The sequence below is a fragment of the Melanostigma gelatinosum genome (assembly GCF_949748355.1).
Source record: "Melanostigma gelatinosum genome assembly, chromosome: 9".
NCBI classification, from domain to species: Eukaryota; Metazoa; Chordata; class Actinopteri; order Perciformes; family Zoarcidae; genus Melanostigma; species Melanostigma gelatinosum.
Genome location: NC_136642.1, coordinates 14,229,455 through 14,252,100, shown reverse-complemented (window position 1 = coordinate 14,252,100; position 22,646 = coordinate 14,229,455). Strand labels below are relative to the sequence as shown.

Sequence of the window (22,646 nt, the reverse complement as noted above, 5' to 3'; positions counted from 1 at the left end):
AATACAGATTCATACTGCCATCTACTGTAGGCTATTATCATGTGTGAAAAGGGACACTAATAATCAAAACAACTGTAGTGAATTTATGTAAGTGTCATAGTTATGAAATATTATGTACACATTTCTGTATGGACCTTTCACGTACAATCACCACCACAAGGTCGACCCTCTTCCAATTGGAGCCTCACCTAAAAACTCACTTTCCCTTGCAGCTTTGCGGCTCCCCCTCCCATCTCGCGCCTTCCCTCTTGTTTCTCCTCGAACTGCTAGCCGTCGGTGTGTGTTGTTGTTGAAGCAATGATGGCGGCAGCGGGATGCGGATCAGCAACCGCGGCTGCCGTAGGAGGCCAATGTGGAACCGTTCCGGCCAGAGGTCGTTTCCCCGGTCGGCCTTGGTCGTCACGCAGTCGTTTGCGCTCAGAGAAACGGTGGCAACTCGGACGATCAGGCTCAGACGCTGATGATGTGACTAACGGAGGGCCAAGGCCCGCAAACCTGGTCCTGTCGTTAAACGAAGACCAGTCTCACTTGCGCTTACTTGGACTAGAGGCGAGCCACCATACCCTTGGCCAGGCTGGATACAGCTCTAGTGGGAGTGAAGAGGTGAGGTCCCAAACCGACCCAGGAGTTAGTACCTTTATTTTCATCTTCTCATATTTTGTGTGATTGTTGAATGTGCGCGTATGAGTGCTGTCCGCGGCAATGTGACTGGTTAGCAGCGCACCATGGAGAAATGTCAACATCCTTTCGCTAGGCTAACGTTAGCTTCAAGCTCAGTAAGCTAACATTACATGCTAACTAATGTTAGCGTAGTGCAGCTTTCCGTGACATTTAATGATTAGCCGGAACACAAAATACCGCTTCAGCAAAGCAGCAGGGAAGATACAGTTGTTCACGTAACTGCTCTAATTTAGGTTTAATATTAGAGTATAATATATATATATATTTAAAGCCAGTGGTTGAGTACGCCAGTTTGTAAACAGGAGTAATTTCATCTAACGTTATGGCCCGCTCGTTCTCGGGCCACGGCGTTAGCAGTAAGCTAACAGTAGCGAACACAAAGAACGGGAGGGCTAGCTGTGCACAGCGGCTAACGGGAGTTGCTTTTACTCGTTTAAATAAGCAAACACACAATTCTTATCTTCTTTGCTTAATGTAACGTTAACTGTGGTGTGAACAATCCGATAACTAAGTTTTACTTTTAGGCTAGCTTTTCTGTATACAGCATTGAGTAGCGTTAAACGCTTCCGAGAGGAGGTGATGGCAAACTGCTAGCTAATGTTACCAAACGCGAAAGGTTTAAATGGTGGTGCGTAAGTGTGCCATAGCCATTTGCACCGTTGTTGGAACCGAAAGCTCCCCACTATTAAATATGAAACGTTGATCCTTAATGTATAATCCTGATCTGTAAGAGTGGAGCTGTTAGTAGGCTTTCAGGTTACAGCTGCAGCCATGGGGGAGATGTAACGTTACAGTACTTTGGAGGGAATCGTAATTGTAGACCTCTCTCCCTGCAGTTTTTTTTGTGGGTGTTCTGCTAACTGCTCAAGTGTGGGTCCTGCAAAGCTTGTAGAATTCTGATCTTACATGAAGTTGTAAATATTCTGGATTACATGTAGCTGAACCATGAGAAATTCAGGACGAGTTCCCCCAAACAGTCAAACACATTATTGGTTGTTGCAAATATATTTTTAATGATTTGACATCCACGTAGTCCACTATGCTAAGACATACATTGTTACGTTTGGTGTATTTATACAATCATTATGTTGGACATTAATCCATTCTTCATAATGAATTTTTCCTCTATCTACAGTAATGTGGATACAATTAGTCCCATCCTCTAGATTTCAGAATGAATGCTGTTCACTCAAATATTTTAGTCCTTGTTCTTGCTGATGTTTTGGGAGCCTCCAGCAGAGTGGTGTTACTTTTCTTCAAGTGTTCATTTTTTATTTATCTTTTACTTTTCAAGGGAGATGACTTCAGAGGGTTTGAAGCTGAGAGAAAAGGCTCCAAAGGACCTCTGTGGTTGCGACAAAACCCTTACAAAGGTAAAAATATGAAGAAAATCCAAGTATATTACTGCACCAAATGACAACAAGTCGTGTCAAATTATATTTGTTATAATTTATGAACAACACACAAGTTTAGATTAAGCATGCAACACAATATCTAAGGAAGGTTCTTGCTAATGCCAGTTTAGCATTCACTGCAGACACCATGGATTTTGTCATATTTAAGATCTTTTTTTGTTGTGTAGGTGATGCTGTCAACACAAAGTCTAAACGACAAAGTGAGAAGCTCCCGCTTAAAACACCAGCAGTGGAGGCAGATATCACCCCACCTGATCCTGTGAAGGATGTCAATTCTTTGGAGAAAACACGCAGCTTATCTCCAGAAGCAGAACCCGCAAAGGACAGCAGGAAAGGTTCGAAAGGAAAAAACACTATGGATCGACAGTCCACTAAAAGCGGAGCTGCATCAGCAGCACCAAGGATTACTATAAAGTTGGTGGCCAAAAAGAAAATGAAAACCGTAAAGGAGCCTCGTAAAAAATCTGCGAAGAAGTTGAAGATAAAGGGGATCCAGGATCAGCCCAAAGCCAAGGACATTCAGGGCGACCAGATTTCAAGTGCTCACGTCAAATTAAAAACTGAACCGCAAGAGGATGAACACGGCACTGAAGATAAGGGAGGGGGGACTGTGCCCGCAAGAAGGCGTGGGAGATCAGCTTCAAAGAAAACAGAGCCTGACTGCCATACTAGCGCCAAAGTTGTGGTTGATGACCAAAAATCAAAAGAGAGAAAATCACCTGATCAGTTTGACACTGTGAAGGAGAGCGGCACGGTGCAGCCGAAAACAAATGCAAAGAAATTAAAGCATAAGGACGTTGTGACTGAGCAAAGTTCTGAGGTTAATCAACAAGTCATTCGTAGGAGCAATAGAGTCACTAACCCACTCACTAAAAAACTCTCAGACAGTGCTGCTGAACCAGAAAGTCTGAGTAAGAGTGATGCCGTTCTGGTGGAGTCTAAGCCAGACGTTTCTCAAACAACGGAGACCAAACCACCAGTGAGAAGTGACAGGCGAAGGCAAAGCAAGAGGCTGAATAAGGATGCTGCGGGGCCAGAAAACCACGGTACATCATCCACAGAGACTGATCCCTTATCGGAAAAGTCCAGCGACAGTTTGCTTTTGAAAAACGAGGAAATGCGGGTCCCAAGCTTTAAGTTAATGAAGATCAGAAACCCCAAATTCGATGCACAGGCCAGTGGGAAGAACTCAACTCGAAAGAAAAGGCAGAGAAAAAAATTTGTCTGGTCTTTCACATTAGTGAAAAAAGAAAGTCAGACACAGGGCGCTGAAAACACTGTCAAAGTAACAGAGAAGACTGTGAGTGAAGTGGATCAGTTCATGTGTTGTGACACCGGTGTCAACAAGAGTTTGAAGGCGGTGGATAAAAAGTCTAAACTGGATACCTCAGCCCCACAAGAGAGTAAAAGCTTGGACATTGACGCGAAGGGTTCCCAAAACAAGGCCGAGGTGTCATTTGAGGAAAAGTCCAATTTACAGGTGGAAGTTAACGCGGAACCCGTCAATGAAACGCTTCCACAAGAAATGACTAAAATGGATTGCGGGAAAGTTCCACCTCTTCAGATCAAAAAGGTCTCCTCACCTGGGAAATGTAAAAGCTCAAAGCCATCCTTTTTGATTCAGCAAGTTAGCCCTGTGTCTGAAAATATGGAGGAGGTTGTGAAAGATCTGAGTGAAGTGAATGAAGACAAATCCTCATGTCTGGATGCTCTAGTCCCACCAACTAGGAGACTAAGGCGGAGGACACCGAGCGTTGATTCACCTCAAACGAAGTCTGTCGGTCATAAGCCAGTGACCACACAGAAACGGAGGCTCAGAATGAGTTCACCGGAGAAAGATACGCCGCAGGAGCCCGCCGAAGATGCTTCTCAGGCTTCAACTGAAGATTCCAGCTCACACGGTCTTCCTAAAATTCCCGTTCAGGATTTGGCTGTGGACCTCTCGCAGGCGACGAATGCAAACTCCACTGAAGTTCCTGATGAGGATTCCTCAAAAATGGCCAACGATCCCTCACAGGTGCCAGTTGACGTTTCTCCGCAGAAGGTGGAGAACGAAGTAGAACCACAGATCGAAGAGGCCAAACCATTGCCTGTGCCTTCCAAACCTAGAAGATGTAGAAATAATAAACGAGGGAAAAGGAGATCTGTTCAAAGGAAGAAGGCTGTTGTCTCACCTGAACCTGCTGTCAGCCCCCCAGAGGTGGCGACTGTTGAAGCTACTATCACAGAGTCTGTTGTTGTAACGGAAGTAAGTCCGTCAGAAACAAAAGATTGTACCCAGCTTGAGGCGAAACAGGACACCGTGTCAGTGGAAGAAAATCCGATATTGACATCGGTAAAAGAGGAAACCGACATTCAGTTAATAGATAGCAAACATTCTTTGGTGGCAGAAAGTCCAGTAAGTAATCCAAAACCGCGGTGCCTGAAAACGAGATGTCTCAAAAAAGGCAAAAAGAAGCGTAAAATTTTGATTGGGCAGCGTCCGAAGCACAGGCACAGGAGCAGAGACGGGAAGTTTGCTCCACTTAAATTTTCTGAAAGTCAGAAAATGATTGAGGGGGATAGTGACATTTCCACCCCCGTGGAAGATACACCACCAGCCCCACGCTCTATGCTGGTTGGAGTTCACAAAAAACGCAAAAGACGACCGTCAGGCCTTCATTTTATGGGGTCCAAAAGGCCAAAACCACCATCCAGAATCATTTCTCAGCTGATGGAAATGGGTCTTAATGACACCTTGAAGCAGGAAGAAACTGACACGTTAGTCGATGAGAGACGAGCAGATGTTGTTGATGCCCAACTGGGTAAATCAAAGTTTGTGAAAAGCATCAAGCACTTCATTATGCCCGTTGTGAGTGCCAGATCCTCACGAGTGATAAAGACGCCGCAAAGGTTCATGGATGATGCTGGAATGTCTGTGTTGCCTCGAAGAAACTCCCCAAAGAAAGGTTTACAGCTGGGCCTGCCAATGCGCCCAGGAAAGAGGAGAGAGGATGAAACGGGCAGAGCTTTATCCCCCATCCTACCGATCGACGACGAGGACATACTGAGTGAAGCTCAGCTGGACGTTGATCTGTTTTCATCTCATGACCTAGATGATGACATCGATATAGCTGACGGCCTATTTTCTGACAGAATAAGTGGCAAAATTGAGAAGAAGTCTCTTCTAAAGAACTCTTCTTTCAAGTGGCTTGTGCCAGAAGAGCCAAGCAAGGAAGTGTACACACTGGACAAAACATCAGAGGACAAATGTGAGGATCTGTACTTATCTGCACCACTTGAAAAGCCCGCAGAAGTATCTACTGAAGTGCTGGACGCCCCGAGAAAGAAAAGTTTCCAGAAGTTTAATAAACAAGCGGCTCAGCTCAAGATTTATCAAAGGCTCAAGAAGGCGCACACGGGACTTCCCAAAAGCAGAAACACAACCGAGACGGACAGCGCGAGTAAAGTTCTTCAGCCTCCTGTTGATTTAGCCGAGGGACTCGACGATGAGGCCATGAGCATCAGCCTCAGGCAGCGCAACACGAACGCAGGGAAGGACAAATCCAAGCTCAAGATAGAAGACATGGATTCTCCTGGAGTGGTGAGAAAACTCTCTGTTTGTGTTCGGACTATGAACTCCAAGTCCCTCTTACTTCAGCTTGGTGACAAAGAGGGTTTAGCGGGGAGAGACAGCGTCCAGCTTCACTCAGGTAAGCACCATCATTTAAAAAGCATCAGATAATTTCATGCAACATGTGCTTTGTTACTCATAACGGACCACACATTGCCATTTTCTTACTTTATTTGTACAGGAGAGCTGCAATCAGAACAGCACTCGGGCGATTATCTCGGATCCGTGGAGAAGGGAGCTTCACAAAGAGCGCGCCTCACTGGTGCAAATAAGAGAATGTTCAATCTCCTCAGGAAAGCCAAGGTCCAGCTCATGAAGATTGACCAGCAGAAACAGCTGAAGTCCTCTGGGGTACGGTCATGATCGCCGCACAGTACACGATCTCTGTCATTGTAGACACAAGTTCATTATTAGATAAAGTCTATGTAACAGGACCTGTAATAGATGAGGAAAACCTCCATTGTTTGTGAATGATTCTGTTCTTTTTGTGTGTTTTTTATAAACTTTCTGAAGCATTTATTGATGCTTTGTTTTCTCCTGTTAACCCTGCAGCTGTTATCCGGCCCGACTGGTGCCAGATCTCGAGATGTGAACTCAAAGAGACAAAAGAGGAAGCAGAGGGTTCAGCTTGGTGCTGATGTTCCAGTCAAGACAGAGCCCGCTCAAGGACAAGTGGGTGTAAGAAATCCATAGACCCGAGGCAGAAACCGCTCCAATTGCAATTCTTGTTTCTGTCTCTAGTTTTACGGTTTTACTGTTCAGTATACTTTACGCAAATCTGAGTAATTATTCACATCTATGAGTAATTATTCACATTTGAAAACAATTGGTGTCAATTCCAGCCTCTTAACATCAGTGCCTCTAGCTCTTATTTCATTTTTATATTAAAATGTTTTTTCCAGCCGCAGCTCGTCTCCCCGCTGTGCCAGGAGTTCCGTAGAGCCGGAGGTCCACGTATCAAGCACGTGTGTCGAGCTGCATCCGTGGTGTTGGGGCAGCCTCGAGCCTTGGTACCAGATGACATTCCCAGACTCAGCGCCTTGCCGCTGCATGAAAGATCTGGCATTTCCCCTTCAGCCATCCCCAAAGGTAGGTGTAAACCGACAGACCTTTCCTGATTGGCTTTCATAAGACATGCTCATTGACTTCTCATGACTTGAATGTGATGATTTGATAGCGGTGGCAGCAGGAGATCTAGTGATGGTACTAGTTTCAAATTCTTCGTCCTGGCAAAGGATGGAGTATTAAAGAAACTTAGCAGATGGATACATTGAAATTGAATATTTAATGATCAATGTATCTCTCTTTAGGTTTCGTTGTCCCATCATGTTTATGTTTCTAAATCACCATGTTTATCTATTTATCTGTAGAATGCAAACAAAAGAACCACGCAATAAATGTAGCTCTATTTAACAGATTCAACACGTTCTTCCTATAAATCCTACTATTCTATGGATTTGATGTATGTTTGGCTGTTGTGATTCTGCTTGATTGTGTAAAATCCTTTAGGAGCGTTTTTGAAAGATAAAATCTGATTTACTGTGCGTGAGTCCAAACCCAAAAATGAATACCACCAAATGATCTGCCACTGCATCCTGAAGTGTGAAGTACTTAACTTAGCTGACTAATGGATGAATGCCTATTGTTGTTGCAGATATTGGATCTCCCTCTGAATCAGACAGTCCCGAGCTGTCCGATCCGAAGTTCATCAAGGCCAAGAAGCCGTCGAATTTTGCGAAACGGAAAGGCCTCGGGCCGTTTGGGTATCGCTCTCGGAGGTGTGGCGTGTGCAAAGGCTGCAACCACGAGGACGACTGTGGCGAGTGCATGAACTGCCTCGACAAACCCAAGTTTGGTGGTCCCAATACCAAACGGCAGTGTTGTGTGTAAGTTGACCCTATATTTAATTCTTAGCTGTACTCTCATCACAGTGTTTAATAAAATAATTGAAAATATGTTTTTTTCTTACCACAAGGTATAAGAGATGTGATCAGATTGAAGAGAGAAAGGCACGCCGACTAAGTGGAAGAACGGCGCCGAAAGGTAGTTTTTCACTTGAGCGTGCACTCATGTTCACTTCCAAAACATTTAGCGTGTCAGCAACAAGCCGCCTCTTCCTTTTTTTTTTAAAAGGTGCCTCTAAGCGACGGCGGTCCTCTCTCAGCGGGGGTCATTCCAGTAATGATGAGGGGAACGAGGGCGCTGCAGATTCACCGTCTGGTCCCCAGGCTGACGGCCACAGTCCGTCAGTGAGGAAGCAGCCGAAGCGTGTCGTGAAACCCCGCGTCTACTTTGACCTGGTGGACTACGACTCCGACCTCGACGACAAAGCGTTTTCGAGCTCTGCCTCGCCAGCCAGGAGAAGGGGCGCAGGGTCCCGTTTCAGTCAAGGTGAATTAACACTCAGTTAAAATGAACACTCAGGAACTAGACGACATGTTTCTGACTGCTGATGTTTCTCTTAATAATACGTTTTGTTTTTCCTGCCTTCTAAAGACTTTGTGTCCCTGGATGGATTCCTTGGAGACATTTCAGATGAAGAAGTCCGGCATCGAAAGTCCAGCTCACACCGTGTACCATCGGCTCGACGTAAACCTGAGAAGGTGGGTAACTCTGAGTTTGACTCGTGCTCGTGCCCTGGTTGGACGACACCGTTTGAATTTGTGGCAGGCTTGTGTTTGATTTGCTCTCCGGTGGCAAGTATGTCTGCATGAAAAGATGTACAAAGATATATTATATATTCGCTAATGCTAATCGCGGTTAGCATTTCCCCATTGGCCGTAATGTTAAAATTAGCTTAGAAGCTAGCGAGTCGGACATGTACTGTTAAAAGCATCTTGCCGTTCAACCTTTTTTGTTAACAGTCCTAGTGAGAGGTAGGTCAAAGGTACTTCATCCATATTGTAGTGACCCTGTCAGTAACAGCTGGTAGCAGAGGGGTTGCTGGTAGCAACTGTTCTGTGTCGGGAGCTAGTAAATGTTGTGTTAGACCGGAACCGGAAGTTGCGGTTGTTGTGGCGGAGAAAAGCTACGAAAAAATCTGCATATAAAGCGCACCGGACTATAAGCCGACGCCTCAAAGCGTGGGGTAAAAAGTAGCGGCTTATAGTCCGAAAAGTACGGTACATTTGCTTACCTTAAAAATAAATTCAAATCCGCAGCGTGAAATACATTTTTGGATATTCCAACAATGACCGGGATGTTTGTCCTCGAGAACTGACCGCACCAATGCTCGGGCCTCGAAGAAACAAGTCACAACATGCGCAACATCGCAGAGATTATGTCATCGGTCAACACTACACCTGGCATCTTATTTGTTGGGGTTATTGCACAGGGTTTGCAAGGTTTTGAGGGAAAGCACATTAGAATACTTAGTGAAAAGCAAGTACGTGTTTGCATTAAGTGTGTCCATTCCTGCCCACATTCATGTTCTAATATTCTCTCAGAGCCTCTCGTCTCAGGGTGCTTTGGAGCAGACTCCCCCCAGTGTCCTGGCTGCACTTGCCCATGGTTTTGAGCAGAGAGACACAGAGTCTTCTAAACCTACTCATAAAATCAGGGTTGACTTCAAGGTAAGTGACTTTTTTTTAACCATACATTGACGTATTGAAACATAAAAAACACTTCTGAAATGATGAATGAATGTTCAGTTGTTACAACACATCATTTGTGGGTGCCTTAGCTCTGTGATGTATGACCTCAGAACAACATTTTAAATGTGTAATTCACACCTGAACTTAAAATGTAAACCCACTCCTCACATAGTCACCACACAGGAACAACTTACAGTATTGGTCAGGAGACATATTATCCTGCTGGTAGCCACTGTGTAAGCAGTCTTTTCCCAGTTGTTAATTGAGTTGTGTGCATGATGTCTTTGTTTTCAGGAGGACTGTACTTTGGACAACGTCTGGAATATGGGTGGTTTAAGTATATTGACCTCTGCACCGCCCATGCCACCATGCGTTTGCTTCCTTTGTGCCAGTAAAGGGCAACATGAGGTAACTGCTTCATGCATTTGCTCTGTTTTTAGTAGTTGATCCGTTTCTTTGCTCTTCTGTAATTTGTGTTAAACTGGCGACTGACAAGATTTCTGAAATGTTTTTGTGAATTTCTTATCGCAGATGCTCTATTGCCAAGTATGCTGTGAGCCCTTCCACCAGTTTTGCCTTGATCCAGCGGACCGCCCCTCTGAAGAGAACAAGGAGAACTGGTGCTGTCGGCGCTGCAAGTTCTGCCACGTGTGCGGCAAGAAAAACAAGCCCTCGAAGGTACTGCCTGATATTTTAGCGTGTTTCGCTATATGTTACTTCTCGGCGTCCATGCCGTTCAGTCAGGAAGCATTACATTTTCCTGTCTCCCTCAGCCGTTGTTGGAGTGTGAACGTTGCCAGAACTGCTATCATACTTCCTGTCTGGGACCCAACTACCCAAAACAAAACAAGAAGAGGAAAGCTTGGGTAGGTTTCATTATTCTTAGAAAACACAAAGTCGTGTATGTTTAATACAAGCATGCTGATGTTGGACTTCATTGATTGCTGGTCCTAACAAGCTGGTGTCTCTACAGGTTTGTATGACATGCATCAGGTGTAAGAGCTGTGGCGTCACACCGGGGAAGAGTTGGGACACCGAATGGAACCACGACAAAGGACTCTGTCCAGACTGTTCAAAACTCAATGAACTGGGTGAGGAGAGAGCTGATGAATGATCTGTCCTCCAGCATCATCTACCACCATTACTGATCTATGTTGAGGCTAATCTCTTCTGAATGTCTCTTTGTCTCATAAGGTAACTACTGTCCAATCTGCTTCAAGTGCTATGAGGACAATGACTACGACAGTCAGATGATGCAGTGTGGCACCTGTAACCACTGGGTACACGCCAAGTGTGAAGATCTAACAGGTGATTTTTCATCTTCATCCTTTTGTGGATGAAAGTACCCGAAGAGACGGCGTCAAGGCTGTACTCATTAGCACGGGTGAAGCATAACAAATCAAAGGACACCAGGAAAAACAGCTCAAGAAGGGGGGATATATAATACTTGTGTTACTTGTTATTATCTATTATTTGCTGAGCGGTCATACAATGCCCTGCTTTCCCACACATGCAGTCGGTGCACATGATCTAGTGAAGAAATGCCGTCGGTATTTGAACGTGTATTTGGTTGGAAATGCATTTTGCTAAACCTCCACTGCTTCATTCCTGTCTCCTGTAAAACCCTTTAAGATGAGCTGTACGAGATCCTGTCCAGCTTGCCAGAGAGTGTCGTGTATTCATGTCGGCCATGCAGTGTGACCCAGCCCAGTGCTTGGAGAGAGCTGCTCTACATTGAGCTCAGGTCCGGGGTGGAAAAGGTGCTGGCCTGCTTGCTCTCCTCCACCCTTACCCAGCACCTTGTTGCCTGCTCACAGGTAGGAGACTAGGCTTTCTTTTTTTTATGAATCAAACGTTACATGACAGTCTGTACTGAAACCTGTGGAATACAGTGTGTCAAATATGCTTTGGTTTCTCCTGCAGTGTGAGAAGTTTGTTGATCCTGACAGCGGAATAGAAGGACAGCCGGCGTGTGATCTCCGAGCTGTTGGCAAGAAGTTTGACAAAGGCCTTTATACTACTTTGGTGAGTACACGACCTCTTATTCTGTTTCTACACTTGAGTACTTTAGTGAAGTGGAAAAAAATGTATTAATTGTATTGGGCTTCATGGATATTACATTCTAAATTTCAGTAAGAATTGAGAGATACTTTTAAGACCGAAAATGCCAATATGCTTGGCAATATGACAGAAGTGCAGCTTAGTGGATACTAACATGTGTTTGTTTTTTATAGAAAATGTTCCATGAAGATGTGGTTCAGGTTGTGCGAAAGAGGCTTGAACAAGAGGATAATCTTCCAGAAGAGCAGAGACCTACCGCCCTGGCACGCTCTTACTACTTAAAGGTGCGGTATGACCAAAAAAGAATTGTTTGTCAACATACTGGTTATTTTGGGATACGAGTGCAAGAGACTGCAACGGGAAGCTTTGTTATAGCTTTAAAAATGCAGCTACGTTAGCATTTATGAATAACTGATATGATTTTTATCTTTAGCTCCTTGAGGAAGTGTTTAATTGGTTCAACAGCCAAGACCCAAAGGTGTGGAACTCTTGTACCAAAGACTTACCCATGTGAGTATTGGTTTACTGAAAATAATTATAATAATAGGTTTTAAAAGAGTACTTTTTGGATATAGTCCCTTCATCATGATATGAAGTGCTTATACACATATATAAAAGTCACAAGCACGTCTGATGAAAATAAATATGCTTTGTTAAATAGGGGGATGCTGTCCCAAGCTGTTCATCCTCCCACAACGGAGCATGTTTACGCCCAGTGGCAGGAGAGGGAGGAGCTCTCATCTCGGGCTCCGCTGGGGCTTCTGCAGGACGACAATGGACAAAGCTTAATTGTAAAGGAGGAAGAAGCAGTTTCTCCGTTGTCTGGGGAGCCAATAAACCAGAACTACTTCAAAACCAGCAGGGCTGTCAGGCTCAAATTCAAAGGTAATGCTGTCGATCGTGGAGGGCTGGAAATAGAATTTGCTTCTCATTTATTTGTTTTTATTTTGTGCGGTGTTTGGCCTCCTATGTCTTAACTTTTGTACGGTTTTATAGGGAAAAGGGGCCGCCTTTCAAAAACTGATTTAGACACCGGCTGGTCTAAGGATGATGAGAGACAGTGCTCTTTGTGCCAAAAATATGGAGACCTAAAACCTAATGTAAGTAATGCATCGAAAATGAAAAGTACATAGTACGTTGTTAACACCCAACTTGGCGAGTAAACTGTACACACAGCATTGTTTTGCTTACTCAAGTGTGGTTGTTTTTTTTTGTTCAATAGGACGCAGGCCGGTTGCTGTACTTGGGCCAGAATGAGTGGGCACACGTCAACTGCTGCCTGTGGTCAGCTGAGGTGTTTGAAGAGGACAATGGCTCTCTGCTGCATGTACACAGTGCTGCCACAAGGGGCCGCTTGATGGTTGGTTGTTCATTTACCTCATAAATTCATTCACCTGCTGGGTCAATAATGTGCATTCCGACACAATATTACTAGGAATCTGAGTTTGATGACTTGTAAACTCGTAGATAGATATTGATAATTAAGACTTCTTACTTACATCTTTCCTCTTAGCGATGTGAGCGCTGCAACCAGACGGGTGCCACAGTGGGCTGTTGTCTGACATCTTGTCAAAGCAACTATCACTTCATGTGCGCCCGCTCCCGCCACTGTGTGTTCCAGGAGGATAAAAAGGTCTATTGCTACAAACACCGACATCTCATCATTGACAAGGTAGGTTCTTCTCTTCCAGTAGCAGTCTCTGACCGTATCGGTCTGAAGGTTCTGAGTTTGATTCCGGGTTGCATTATCACTTGTTTTCCTTTTGTTTCGCAGATGATAACTGGTCAGGAATTTGAAGTTAACCGCAGGGTGTATGTGGATTTTGAGGGGATCAGCCCCCGCAGAAAATTCTTGACTGGATTGGAACCAGAATTAATCAACGTGATTATTGGTTAGCGCCTATCTTTTAGCTGGTTTCCTTTTCACTTTGTGACATTTGTTATGACTTATCTTTAACTAATCGGTATTCACATTGTCACTATGCAGGTTCATTACAGATAGACCAACTCGGTGTGCTGACAGAACTTTCGGCTAGCAAAGGAAAACTCTTTCCTGTGGGTTTTCAGTAAGTTGCATTTTATTCTTTTTAAATTGTGTTATATAATTAAATCTTATTTAACATAGAATAAAAAAAGCACTTTCAAAATGTTGTTCTTCCTTCTTAAGGTGTTCTCGTTGGTACTGGAGTACAGTTAATCCATTGCGGCAGTGCAAATATACATGTAAAGTGCGGGAGGTTCGGCCGGTCGTCCTTGAGAAGCCTGTTGAGGAGATGCCCGACCAAGGAGACAATAACACAATTGCTCACAGTCCCTGTCCACTATCTGGTGCGTATTTTACGACTGAAAAACTGCAGTTCTTTAGCCAAATAGTCCTAGATAGTTTCATAAACCATGTTTTCCAATTCATCATCAGAATCTGAAGCTCAGGAGAATGACATAACAGAATCTCAACCCCCAACGGAGGAAACCTTTATCCCAGGACCTACCCCCAAGTCAGATCACGGTGCAAGGCCAAAGATTCCCAGGAGGCCAGCTGGAGGAATGTCCCGACCCCTGCCATCCCCAGGTAAAGTATACATTTATTTATAAGTACACTAACAACAAATATGTTGATCCAATCAAAAAACACGTCTCGATTCTGATTTCTTCTCAGGAGTAAAGCAGTTGAAACCCCACCACATATTAACCATAAGTGATCTGGAGGATACGCAAAGGGTTCTTCGCCACAGCCCACAATTCCAGACAACAGGCCTCCACGGTCACATGCCCCCCCCTCCTCTCGGTCCTCTGACTGGACCAATTACTCTCCGTGCTGGAAAGTCTTCCCTTCCCACTTCCCCGCTGCTCCCACTTGGCGCTCCAGACAACCTGATCAATTCTCCATCATCCCGCTCAGTCGGAGGTAGAAGTGCCTCCTCGGTCCGATGCCCTGGGAATACGATGACCCATTGTACCTCATCGTTCTTTCCTCAGCCACCCTGGCAGGACAGTGCAGCAGGCTTTCCCTCACCGAGTCTGTCCTTCTCTCCAACCATACCACACCTTCCCAGAAATCGCTTGTCATTTGATCTGAACCAGTCGGACTCAGTCGAGGTGCCACACAACTTCTTAGCTTCACCGGAACCTGAAGATGTCTCTCCAGCAAACGGTACATCACCGCACCGGGATTTACACCAACAGAAGGATGAAGGAGAATTTCCCTACAGTTCATTCCACAAGGATTCCAACGCAAGTCTGGCCCAAGAGATGAGGACAGAACTGGAGATTGAGGAGACACTCCTGAATGAAGGCGTGGCAATGAACTGTGGGGGACAAATCGTGGTGGACGGTGATGATCGGGAGGAATTTTGGGAAAGAACCCAAGAGGTTCACAAGAGGAAGACTCTAGTTGCCAACCTGCCGCGGTCAGCAGCTTCAGCCAGGGATGACTTAAGCAACACCTCTTCTGATGATGATATGGAGCACTATTTCGACTTCTCGCGGACAATAGTCAGCTGTCCCGGATCAAAAGATCATTCCAAATCTCCCTCCTCCCCTTCCTCCCGTCCTATGGCTCAGCTCGATGGTGTAGACGACGGTACAGAGAGTAATGCAAGTATAGCGAACAACGATGATGCTCAGAAGGTTGAGGGTTGTCGTCAAGCTCAGATACAAGCCAAAACCCTCAAAAATATAAATGCCCCTGAATCGAACACTCCAAACAGCACAAAGGGTGTTCAGAGTCTCTTCCCCAAAGCATCGTCCAATGATAAGCATACAGATTCTTCATCAGTCACCATCGCAGTTGACAGCAAAAGTCCAACAGGCGGTTCACGTCAAGATCCACCTCAATCCCACGATGCCAGCCATTCAAACGAGGACAACACAGGATTTGTTTCTCCACAAATTTCCAGAAACTCAGAGGTTATATTCCAGAGTCCACATCTGGTTCCTTTGCTGGAAGGCTCACCGCTTGAGACCCAACAATCTGAAGCTCGTAAACTGTTGATGAACCACTCAACAGCTAATACTGTGGCACCATCATCAGCAGATTCTGCTGATAACAGTCAGGGCACCCTGCTGGGCCTTCTTCAGCCCTCCCCTGTCATTTCTACAGACGTACAGAACCCCTCTCAAGGCCTCGTAGACTCTCTGCAGATGTATTCCTGTTTACCAGGTTTCAGTAAACCTCCTCTAACAAGTATTACTCTTCAGCCAGTAACATCCTCACAAGAGTTAACCTTCCCATCCATGGGCCCCTTGTCTGCTAAACGAACCACCGTCAGTCCTGTTGTAGACGTGACACAAACGATGGCGAACCTTACCCCTCAAAACGATCCAGTGCTATCAGCTTTGTCAGGCACAAGAACATGTGGGACCGTCTCTCTGCCCATCTACTCCACACAAACACAGCCATTGTGCTCCGCAGCTGTCACCATTGTTTCTTCTTCTGCGGCAATATCGTCTCTTTCTATGCTTTCAACACAATGTTCAACAGCTCCAACGTCGGTCCAAACCACCTCGGCCCCTGTCATCTTAAATGGTTACAGCTCTTCATCTGTTCAGAAGGAAGCTCCATCGGGCCACACGATCTCCATCAACTTCTCCACAACCAGGCCGGCTTTAGAACCTCAGCAGCCAGTGGTTCCCCAGGCTTTACCTGGACACGCTATTCTTACTGTGAAGGAGGTGGGAGGTCCCAATGTAGATCCTACACCACACGTCCTGCTGGTGAACCGCCTCGGGCAGATCTTCGTGAAGAACCCCGAAAGCAACACTTTTCAGCTTCCCACTCCCAGCTCCTCCTCCTACAACTGTGTCACTCAGATCGCCAGCCTTTTGCAAAGCAACGCACTGTCGGCCACGCTAGCAGCAGCTGGTAATATGACCGCTCCACCCCCCGGGGCCAGCGTTGCAGCAGCAGTTCCTCCGCCCCCGGTTCAGAATCCAACCACAATCACACAGCTGCTTACTCACAATAGCAACGGTACAGGGGCGTCGGTTAATGTTAAGAAGCCAAGGAAGAGTGCCAAAACGCCAAGACATGAAACCGCTCCAGAGTTGAAAAAAACAAAGAAGAAGAAGGATTCTAGTGCGTCCAGGAAATCCAAGTCATCCAAGGTGTCGGAGCCTCAGTCTGCACCGCCATCTGAGAATCCTCCCATGACTCCTGCTGAAAGCGCCCAAGCCATTATCAATCAAGCAATGGCGAGTAACTACACCCCCAAGTGGAGTGGGCTTCGAACACTGAGCCCTTCCTCACTGGTTTTACCACCGGGCCTACTCATTGAACCGGAGCCTCCAGTGTGTCCTCACTCTCCCTCAGTAACGCCAACACCAGCTCCGGCACCCCGACCTCGCACCCATGTCCGCATGAAGAGAGTGTCTTCGCTTTCAGACCGTATCGTCACAAAGAAGTCTAAAGTGGACTTCTTAAAACCAGAACCCCCCAGTGAGGACGAGGAGCAGCGCAGACCAACCTTTCCGAGCATCTCCAGCAGAGCTTCAGGAGTCCGTATCAAGACCCCGACAGTGAAAGGAGTACTGAACCTGGACCAGTTGAAGGAGGAGCATATAAGTGATATTGAAAGCTCAGGGTAAGATTTTTCTCAGCTTTTTAAAAAGGGCTCCAACGAACCAGCAAATGTTTTGCTTTTTGCACCTGATAACAGTAAATTACGCCAGAAGACTGTATTGCATTGAGTGCATTTTATTACTGTTTTGTGTGTAAACATTTGTACTCTCATTTTTCTCAGATCAGAGCCGTGGGATTATGCGTCTCAGGGCGAACAAGGCAAACTGCATGCGTGGGAACCAGTGGGACACAGCACCCTGACTGACTGGAAGAAATACTCTGGTATTCATGCGTTTTAACTGCTCCATTTAATGAGTTCTGGGATTTCCAAAAAGAATTCCATAATTCAACAACGTCTGCCACTTATAGTGTGACACTAACTGATGCTGGGACTTTGTTGGAATAGTGTGAAACACTGACTGTATACATGTGTCATTTTTAGGCGCTGCTTCTCCCTCAGATGATGAACCACCGCTGTCTGGCGAGGATGAGGAGTTTCCAACTAACAGAGACCAGCCGCACTTAACATTTGAGATAACCAGCGACGATGGTTTCAGGGCAGAGGCAGACAGTATCGAGGGTAAGGCTGATGTTACATCAGCAATATTTCCCTCAAAGGCCTTTAAATGATCAAGCATGTTCTCAAAATCGTAAAAAAATCAAGTTTCTCTGTGTGATATTTCTGGCGCCATTTTTGCTCATTGTGTTCACTTCATGACGCCTAATTCTAAACTCTCTTTGCAGTGGCGTGGAAAGCAGTGATCGATGGGGTGCAGGAGGCACGAGCTATTGCGAGGTTGAGACCTCTGACCTTTCAGAGGATCACTGGCGCCCACATGCTGGGTCTGGTCCATGATGCAGTGGTGTTCTTGCTGGAGCAACTGCAAGGAGCCCACCGCTGTCAACGCCACGCCTTCCGCTTCTTCAAACAGTTCACGCAGGAGGACGACCTCCCCGTCAACCCCACCGGCTGTGCTCGCTCCGAGCTCTATCTGAGGTATGTCTACCAATTACAGGTCGCATCGGTTACAGATCAGTGCTGCGCTTGTGTCTTTATTGGAGCTATTGTCAAGTCCGTTACAATATATGTAGGTGGTATAGCATTACAAAGGATCAAAAATAAAGTCTCATGTCTTAAAGTATTTGACTTGTTGTGTTTGAGTCCTTACTCATCGCCACCTGGTATTGTTTTCTCTTGTCTCAACAGGAAGTCCACATTTGACATGTTTAACTTCCTGGCTTCTCAGCATAGACAGCTTCCTGACATTGGGCCTTATGACGATGAGGAAGATGAGGTTCTTTTGAAGTCCACGAGGTCAGGCTTCATTCGTTTAGTTGTATATTTTTCCTCTGGTAAAATGTACTAACAACCTTGCTGTTTCATAACAAAAGGGAAAAAAAGAGGCTTCTCTCCAAAGTTTTGCTCAGTTTACATTTTACTTTTGCCTTATCTCTTCTGCAATTTACAATTCAAACTTGAATGGTAACCTTTTAGATGTGGTCCCGTGTTTCCTAAATGTTAAGGCCATTCGGACAATTTCGTGAAACAGAAAATGTCCGGAAGTTTTTGTTGAGTTGTGGTCTGCTCTTCCTCAGGCGGGCTACTAGTTTGGAGTTGCCCATGGCCATGCGCTTCAGACATCTGGAAAGGACATCCAAGGAGGCCGTAGGCGTGTACAGGTCAGCACAGAACTACACTTTCAAAATAATCCGACTGCAAAAAGCACTTTTAAATTTTTTTAAACAAACTCCTTGTGAAGGTAGAACCCAAAGTGACTTCAACAAGATGGTGCAATCATCATCATTTGTAATGTTTAGGGTCAAATTTAAATCAAATTTGGATACAAACCGTCAGTAAATCATACAATAATGCGTCCCTGTCAACATACATGTAATATGCATGAATTTCACATTTTTAAAACCGAAGAACAAGAATGTTTCTCACTTTGTATTCTAAATACATGTATAAAAGAAACACACTAAAAATCATAACGGGAGAAAATAACTGGGCTGATGAAATGTTCAGAAAATGTCTAGCTCAGCATCAAATAGCACATGACAAAAGTCATGCTGATAAGGACCATAGTTTTCGGAGACGACCCAAATCCTTTCTTGGAATATTAAGAATTTTAACTGAGACAAACTAATGGCCATTTCAATATGTAATGGAGTGTTCGTGCCATCTACAGGGGAAGTAGGATCACTGCATAGGAGCACTAAATTGAAAGGCAACTGGAGTGCGTTCAAGATCTACGGCAGTTCAAGTCAAATGTGCAACTCCTCCCAAGAATTTCTGAATGAAGTTCTGGGGGGTTTCCAAATGTGTTGTGTATGTGTGGAAGACTGGGTAACATGGTGAAAAAATAAAAACAGACGATCTGTGAGAAGACTCTGGCTTCTGTCAACAACAGCTGCTGCACAGCTGTCCGATCTGGAGCGGTTTTATGGGAGCGAGTATAAGAGGAAGGAAGAACAAACGACATACTAAAACAAAACTTTAGACTCAGCCATGTCTGCTGTTCTGTTTGGCTTTACTTACATCCAGTGGTCCTTTAAGCTCAAGTCATTACGCCAACATGGTCCTGTTGAAAATGTTGATGTTCAGCAGACAATATTTGCTGTAATCGTCATCACAGTTTAGCATGCCAATCCGGTGATAAACCCAGTATAACTTTTTTTCTGTATTTATCTAATATCCATGTTGGCAGACTGCATGACTCAGCTGACGCATCCTCACTGTTGGCGTAGCAGCAAACAAACTTGTCTTACATCTGTGGGTGTGTTGCAGGTCTGCTATCCACGGCCGTGGTCTTTTCTGCAAGAGGAACATTGAAGCAGGGGAGATGGTGATTGAATATGCCGGCATCGTCATTCGCTCGGTGCTCACTGACAAAAGGGAGAAGTACTACGACGGCAAGGTTGGTCGCGTTTCTATGTCTTCGATCAGTTTCATTCGAATGTAGTCAACAATATATGAGGGTTAAAGTTGAGAAAGGTTCGAGGGTGCATCGATAGGATTTACATGTTTTTGCCTTCGCAGGGTATCGGCTGTTACATGTTCCGCATTGACGACTTCGATGTGGTGGATGCGACCATGCACGGCAACGCGGCGAGGTTCATCAACCACTCCTGTGAACCGAACTGCTACTCTCGGGTGATCAACGTAGAAGGCCGGAAGCACATCGTCATCTTTGCTCTCCGGAAGATCTACAGAGGGGAGGAGCTCACCTACGACTACAAGTTCCCCATCGAAGACGCCAGCAGCAAACTCAACTGCAACTGTGGGGCCCGGCGATGTCGGCGGTTCCTCAACTGAGACGTCCCTCGTATGAAAACGGGAGGATCCTGTTTTACTAGTAAGCCTTAAATTAAGGTGGATTGGGGAGGCAGCACAGAAGGGGAATTAGCCACTAAGAGACCAGTCTGAAATATCTTTGCTGGTCAGAAGTGATATTTGGATGTTTTTTTTATGGATATTGCAAGAAGAAAAAGTGGAGAACCTGCAGAGAAAGTTTCTCCTTCGTCTGTGAAAGAGTTCCGATGTACAGCTGACACGGCAGCATCACAGCAGCAGTAAACATGGTTTTAGTGTTCAGGACAACAGAACATTCAAACAGGATGTTGAACATGTATGGGGTTCCTGGGTCGGTATGGATGACACCAATAGAGTTTGTTTAATACACACGTCAAGCCTTATCTGTTTGAGTCATTGCTGAAAACCTATTGCTCGGTTTTGAGAGATTCCCTATATGTTTTATTCATTTCTGGGGGGGGGGGGGTTTATGTCTGTCTCTATTACACTTGTAATCATGTTTGCTCCATCCTCCAGTGGTGAAGTCCGTTCTTGAGCCATACATTTACTCAAACCTTTTATTTGTGTGTGTTATCTTTAACACACATTTAACTTTTCACGTTGTTAATATTTTTTTGTTTTAGTCTTCTTTTTTTTTTTTTTGTTATTTTCCGGGAATAACAAAACAACCATGGTGCTAAGCTTTGAAATGTCTTTAACTTCTTCAGTTGGACAAAAATGTCCCTCAAATCAGGAATTGTTTAGCTGTGTATTCGCCCTGCTGAGACCATTACTCTTACATGTATGCACTTAAGCAGCACTCTTATCGGAATGTAAAGCGTCTGCTGAGTTTCACACTTTAAGTCATCGGTGTGCTATCCGTCACCTGCTCGCATCCTGTCGATTTCAAAACAGATAGCAGTCGGTAACAGTGTCATATTTATAAAGACAGGAACGTGTCTTTAAGGCCTGTTTTTCTCTCGATGTACAGTGTATGTAGCAAACACTACCCAAGCCAAAAGTGAAGAGTTGTGGTGAATATCACTTTTTTTTAAATATATATTTTACTACTGTCATGCCAGATGCTCATTACCTATTGCAATAAGACGTTGCTGCCCTACAGTTGCACATAGAACAACCATCAAAACGTACAAATAATTTTCATCCTTGTGGAACCTGCTACAGTTTATCTGTTAATCAGGGAGAGCACTGGTATAAAGCATCGCCACTGAGTGGATGTTCAGCTCTGGCACCAAGCTTGTTGAGAACATGGCGCGCGGACTCTCTAGTCTGAGACGCAGCTGAGAAAATGCACTCTCGGTACCTTTTTGAAATAATGTTCAATTGTTGTTCTTAGTCGATGTTCAGTGCCGTCATTGATGAGACTAATCTAATTCACACACTGTTCAAATTTGTAGTTCTATTTATTCGTGTTTGATTTATATTTTTAATGGTGAAAGGTTGTGCTTTGTTTAAAAAAAACAAAAAACAAAAAAACGGTTCCGGTCCAGTTTATAAGGAGATCTCCCCCATTTGTATCTTTTTGTTCAGTTTACAGCTGATGTCCTTTGTTTCACTAATTTACTTGAATTTTCTTTCGGGGCGGTCGTGTCGTGCAGTTCAGCCTTTGTGGCAGAAGTTGATCTAAAGCAGGTATTTTTAAAGAATCCTTTTAATTTGTTTTTGTTTTGTAACGATAGATGACAGACTGTCTTAGAATCAGCCACAGGAGTAAAGTGAGCACTGTTTGCCTCCCCAAGGCCATGATCACCCCCCCTACCCTCTTCTCTTCTTCCTCCTCTCTTCTTGGAGCACATTTCCGTCATGTTTTTGTGTTGATCTTAACCACCTTTCTTTCTTGCATGTCCAATCACTGGGATGGAGCCCAGATTTACTTGTGTCAATCACCTAGCTGACAACAAGAGCAGAGTCACTCCCAACTCCTTGCAAGGATTCTACCTCAGCTGTTTACGCAGATGTTTGGGAATACTGATGCAAAAAGAGAGGATGATAATTTTAGAGTAGCTTGGTTTTAATGTCCTGCAGAGCTGGTGAGTGAGTGAAAGTGCGTCTGTTTGTGTCGTGTGTGTGTGTTTGCAATGAAGGATGAAAGCACGAGTCAAAACCTGAAGTTATCATGACCATCTCTCCCAGAATCTGTTAAGAAAGCTGTATGTTATATATACACACATATATATATATTAAAAAAAATATATAGATATATAGTAGGGTTATTTTAAAGTAAGTGTAAAAGACATACAAATGAGAAAATACGTGATCTTTAAATTTGTCTTTGTTACCATGTACAAATAAACCCTGGGTTTGTAAATATTTGTATACATATTTCTAAACCTGTTTAATTTTTCTATGCACTTTTTTTATTTATAATGTTATTTGCTTAATAAAGATGTTAAGATGTTTGAACTAATTTCAT

The 22,646-nt window shown here is 44.6% G+C and overlaps 1 protein-coding gene across 1 annotated transcript; it reads left to right on the top strand.

Moving 5' to 3' along the window:
* Positions 1-297: 297 nt before the first annotated feature.
* On the top strand, positions 298-22,636 carry kmt2bb (lysine (K)-specific methyltransferase 2Bb; the record flags this gene model as incomplete). Its single annotated transcript, XM_079275228.1, has 36 exons — positions 298-627; positions 1,976-2,054; positions 2,264-5,788; positions 5,891-6,060; positions 6,262-6,381; positions 6,612-6,798; positions 7,364-7,595; positions 7,685-7,752; positions 7,843-8,100; positions 8,206-8,312; positions 9,156-9,281; positions 9,597-9,710; positions 9,834-9,980; positions 10,076-10,168; positions 10,276-10,393; positions 10,497-10,610; positions 10,935-11,119; positions 11,226-11,327; positions 11,537-11,647; positions 11,797-11,873; positions 12,025-12,248; positions 12,360-12,463; positions 12,586-12,723; positions 12,877-13,035; positions 13,138-13,255; positions 13,351-13,429; positions 13,531-13,691; positions 13,780-13,932; positions 14,020-16,942; positions 17,102-17,202; positions 17,363-17,500; positions 17,665-17,917; positions 18,128-18,235; positions 18,517-18,600; positions 19,709-19,838; positions 19,961-22,636. 36 exons carry the CDS (start codon positions 298-300, stop codon positions 20,234-20,236), a joined length of 11,412 nt encoding a protein of 3,803 aa, XP_079131354.1. The 3' UTR covers positions 20,237-22,636.
* Positions 22,637-22,646: the final 10 nt, after the last annotated feature.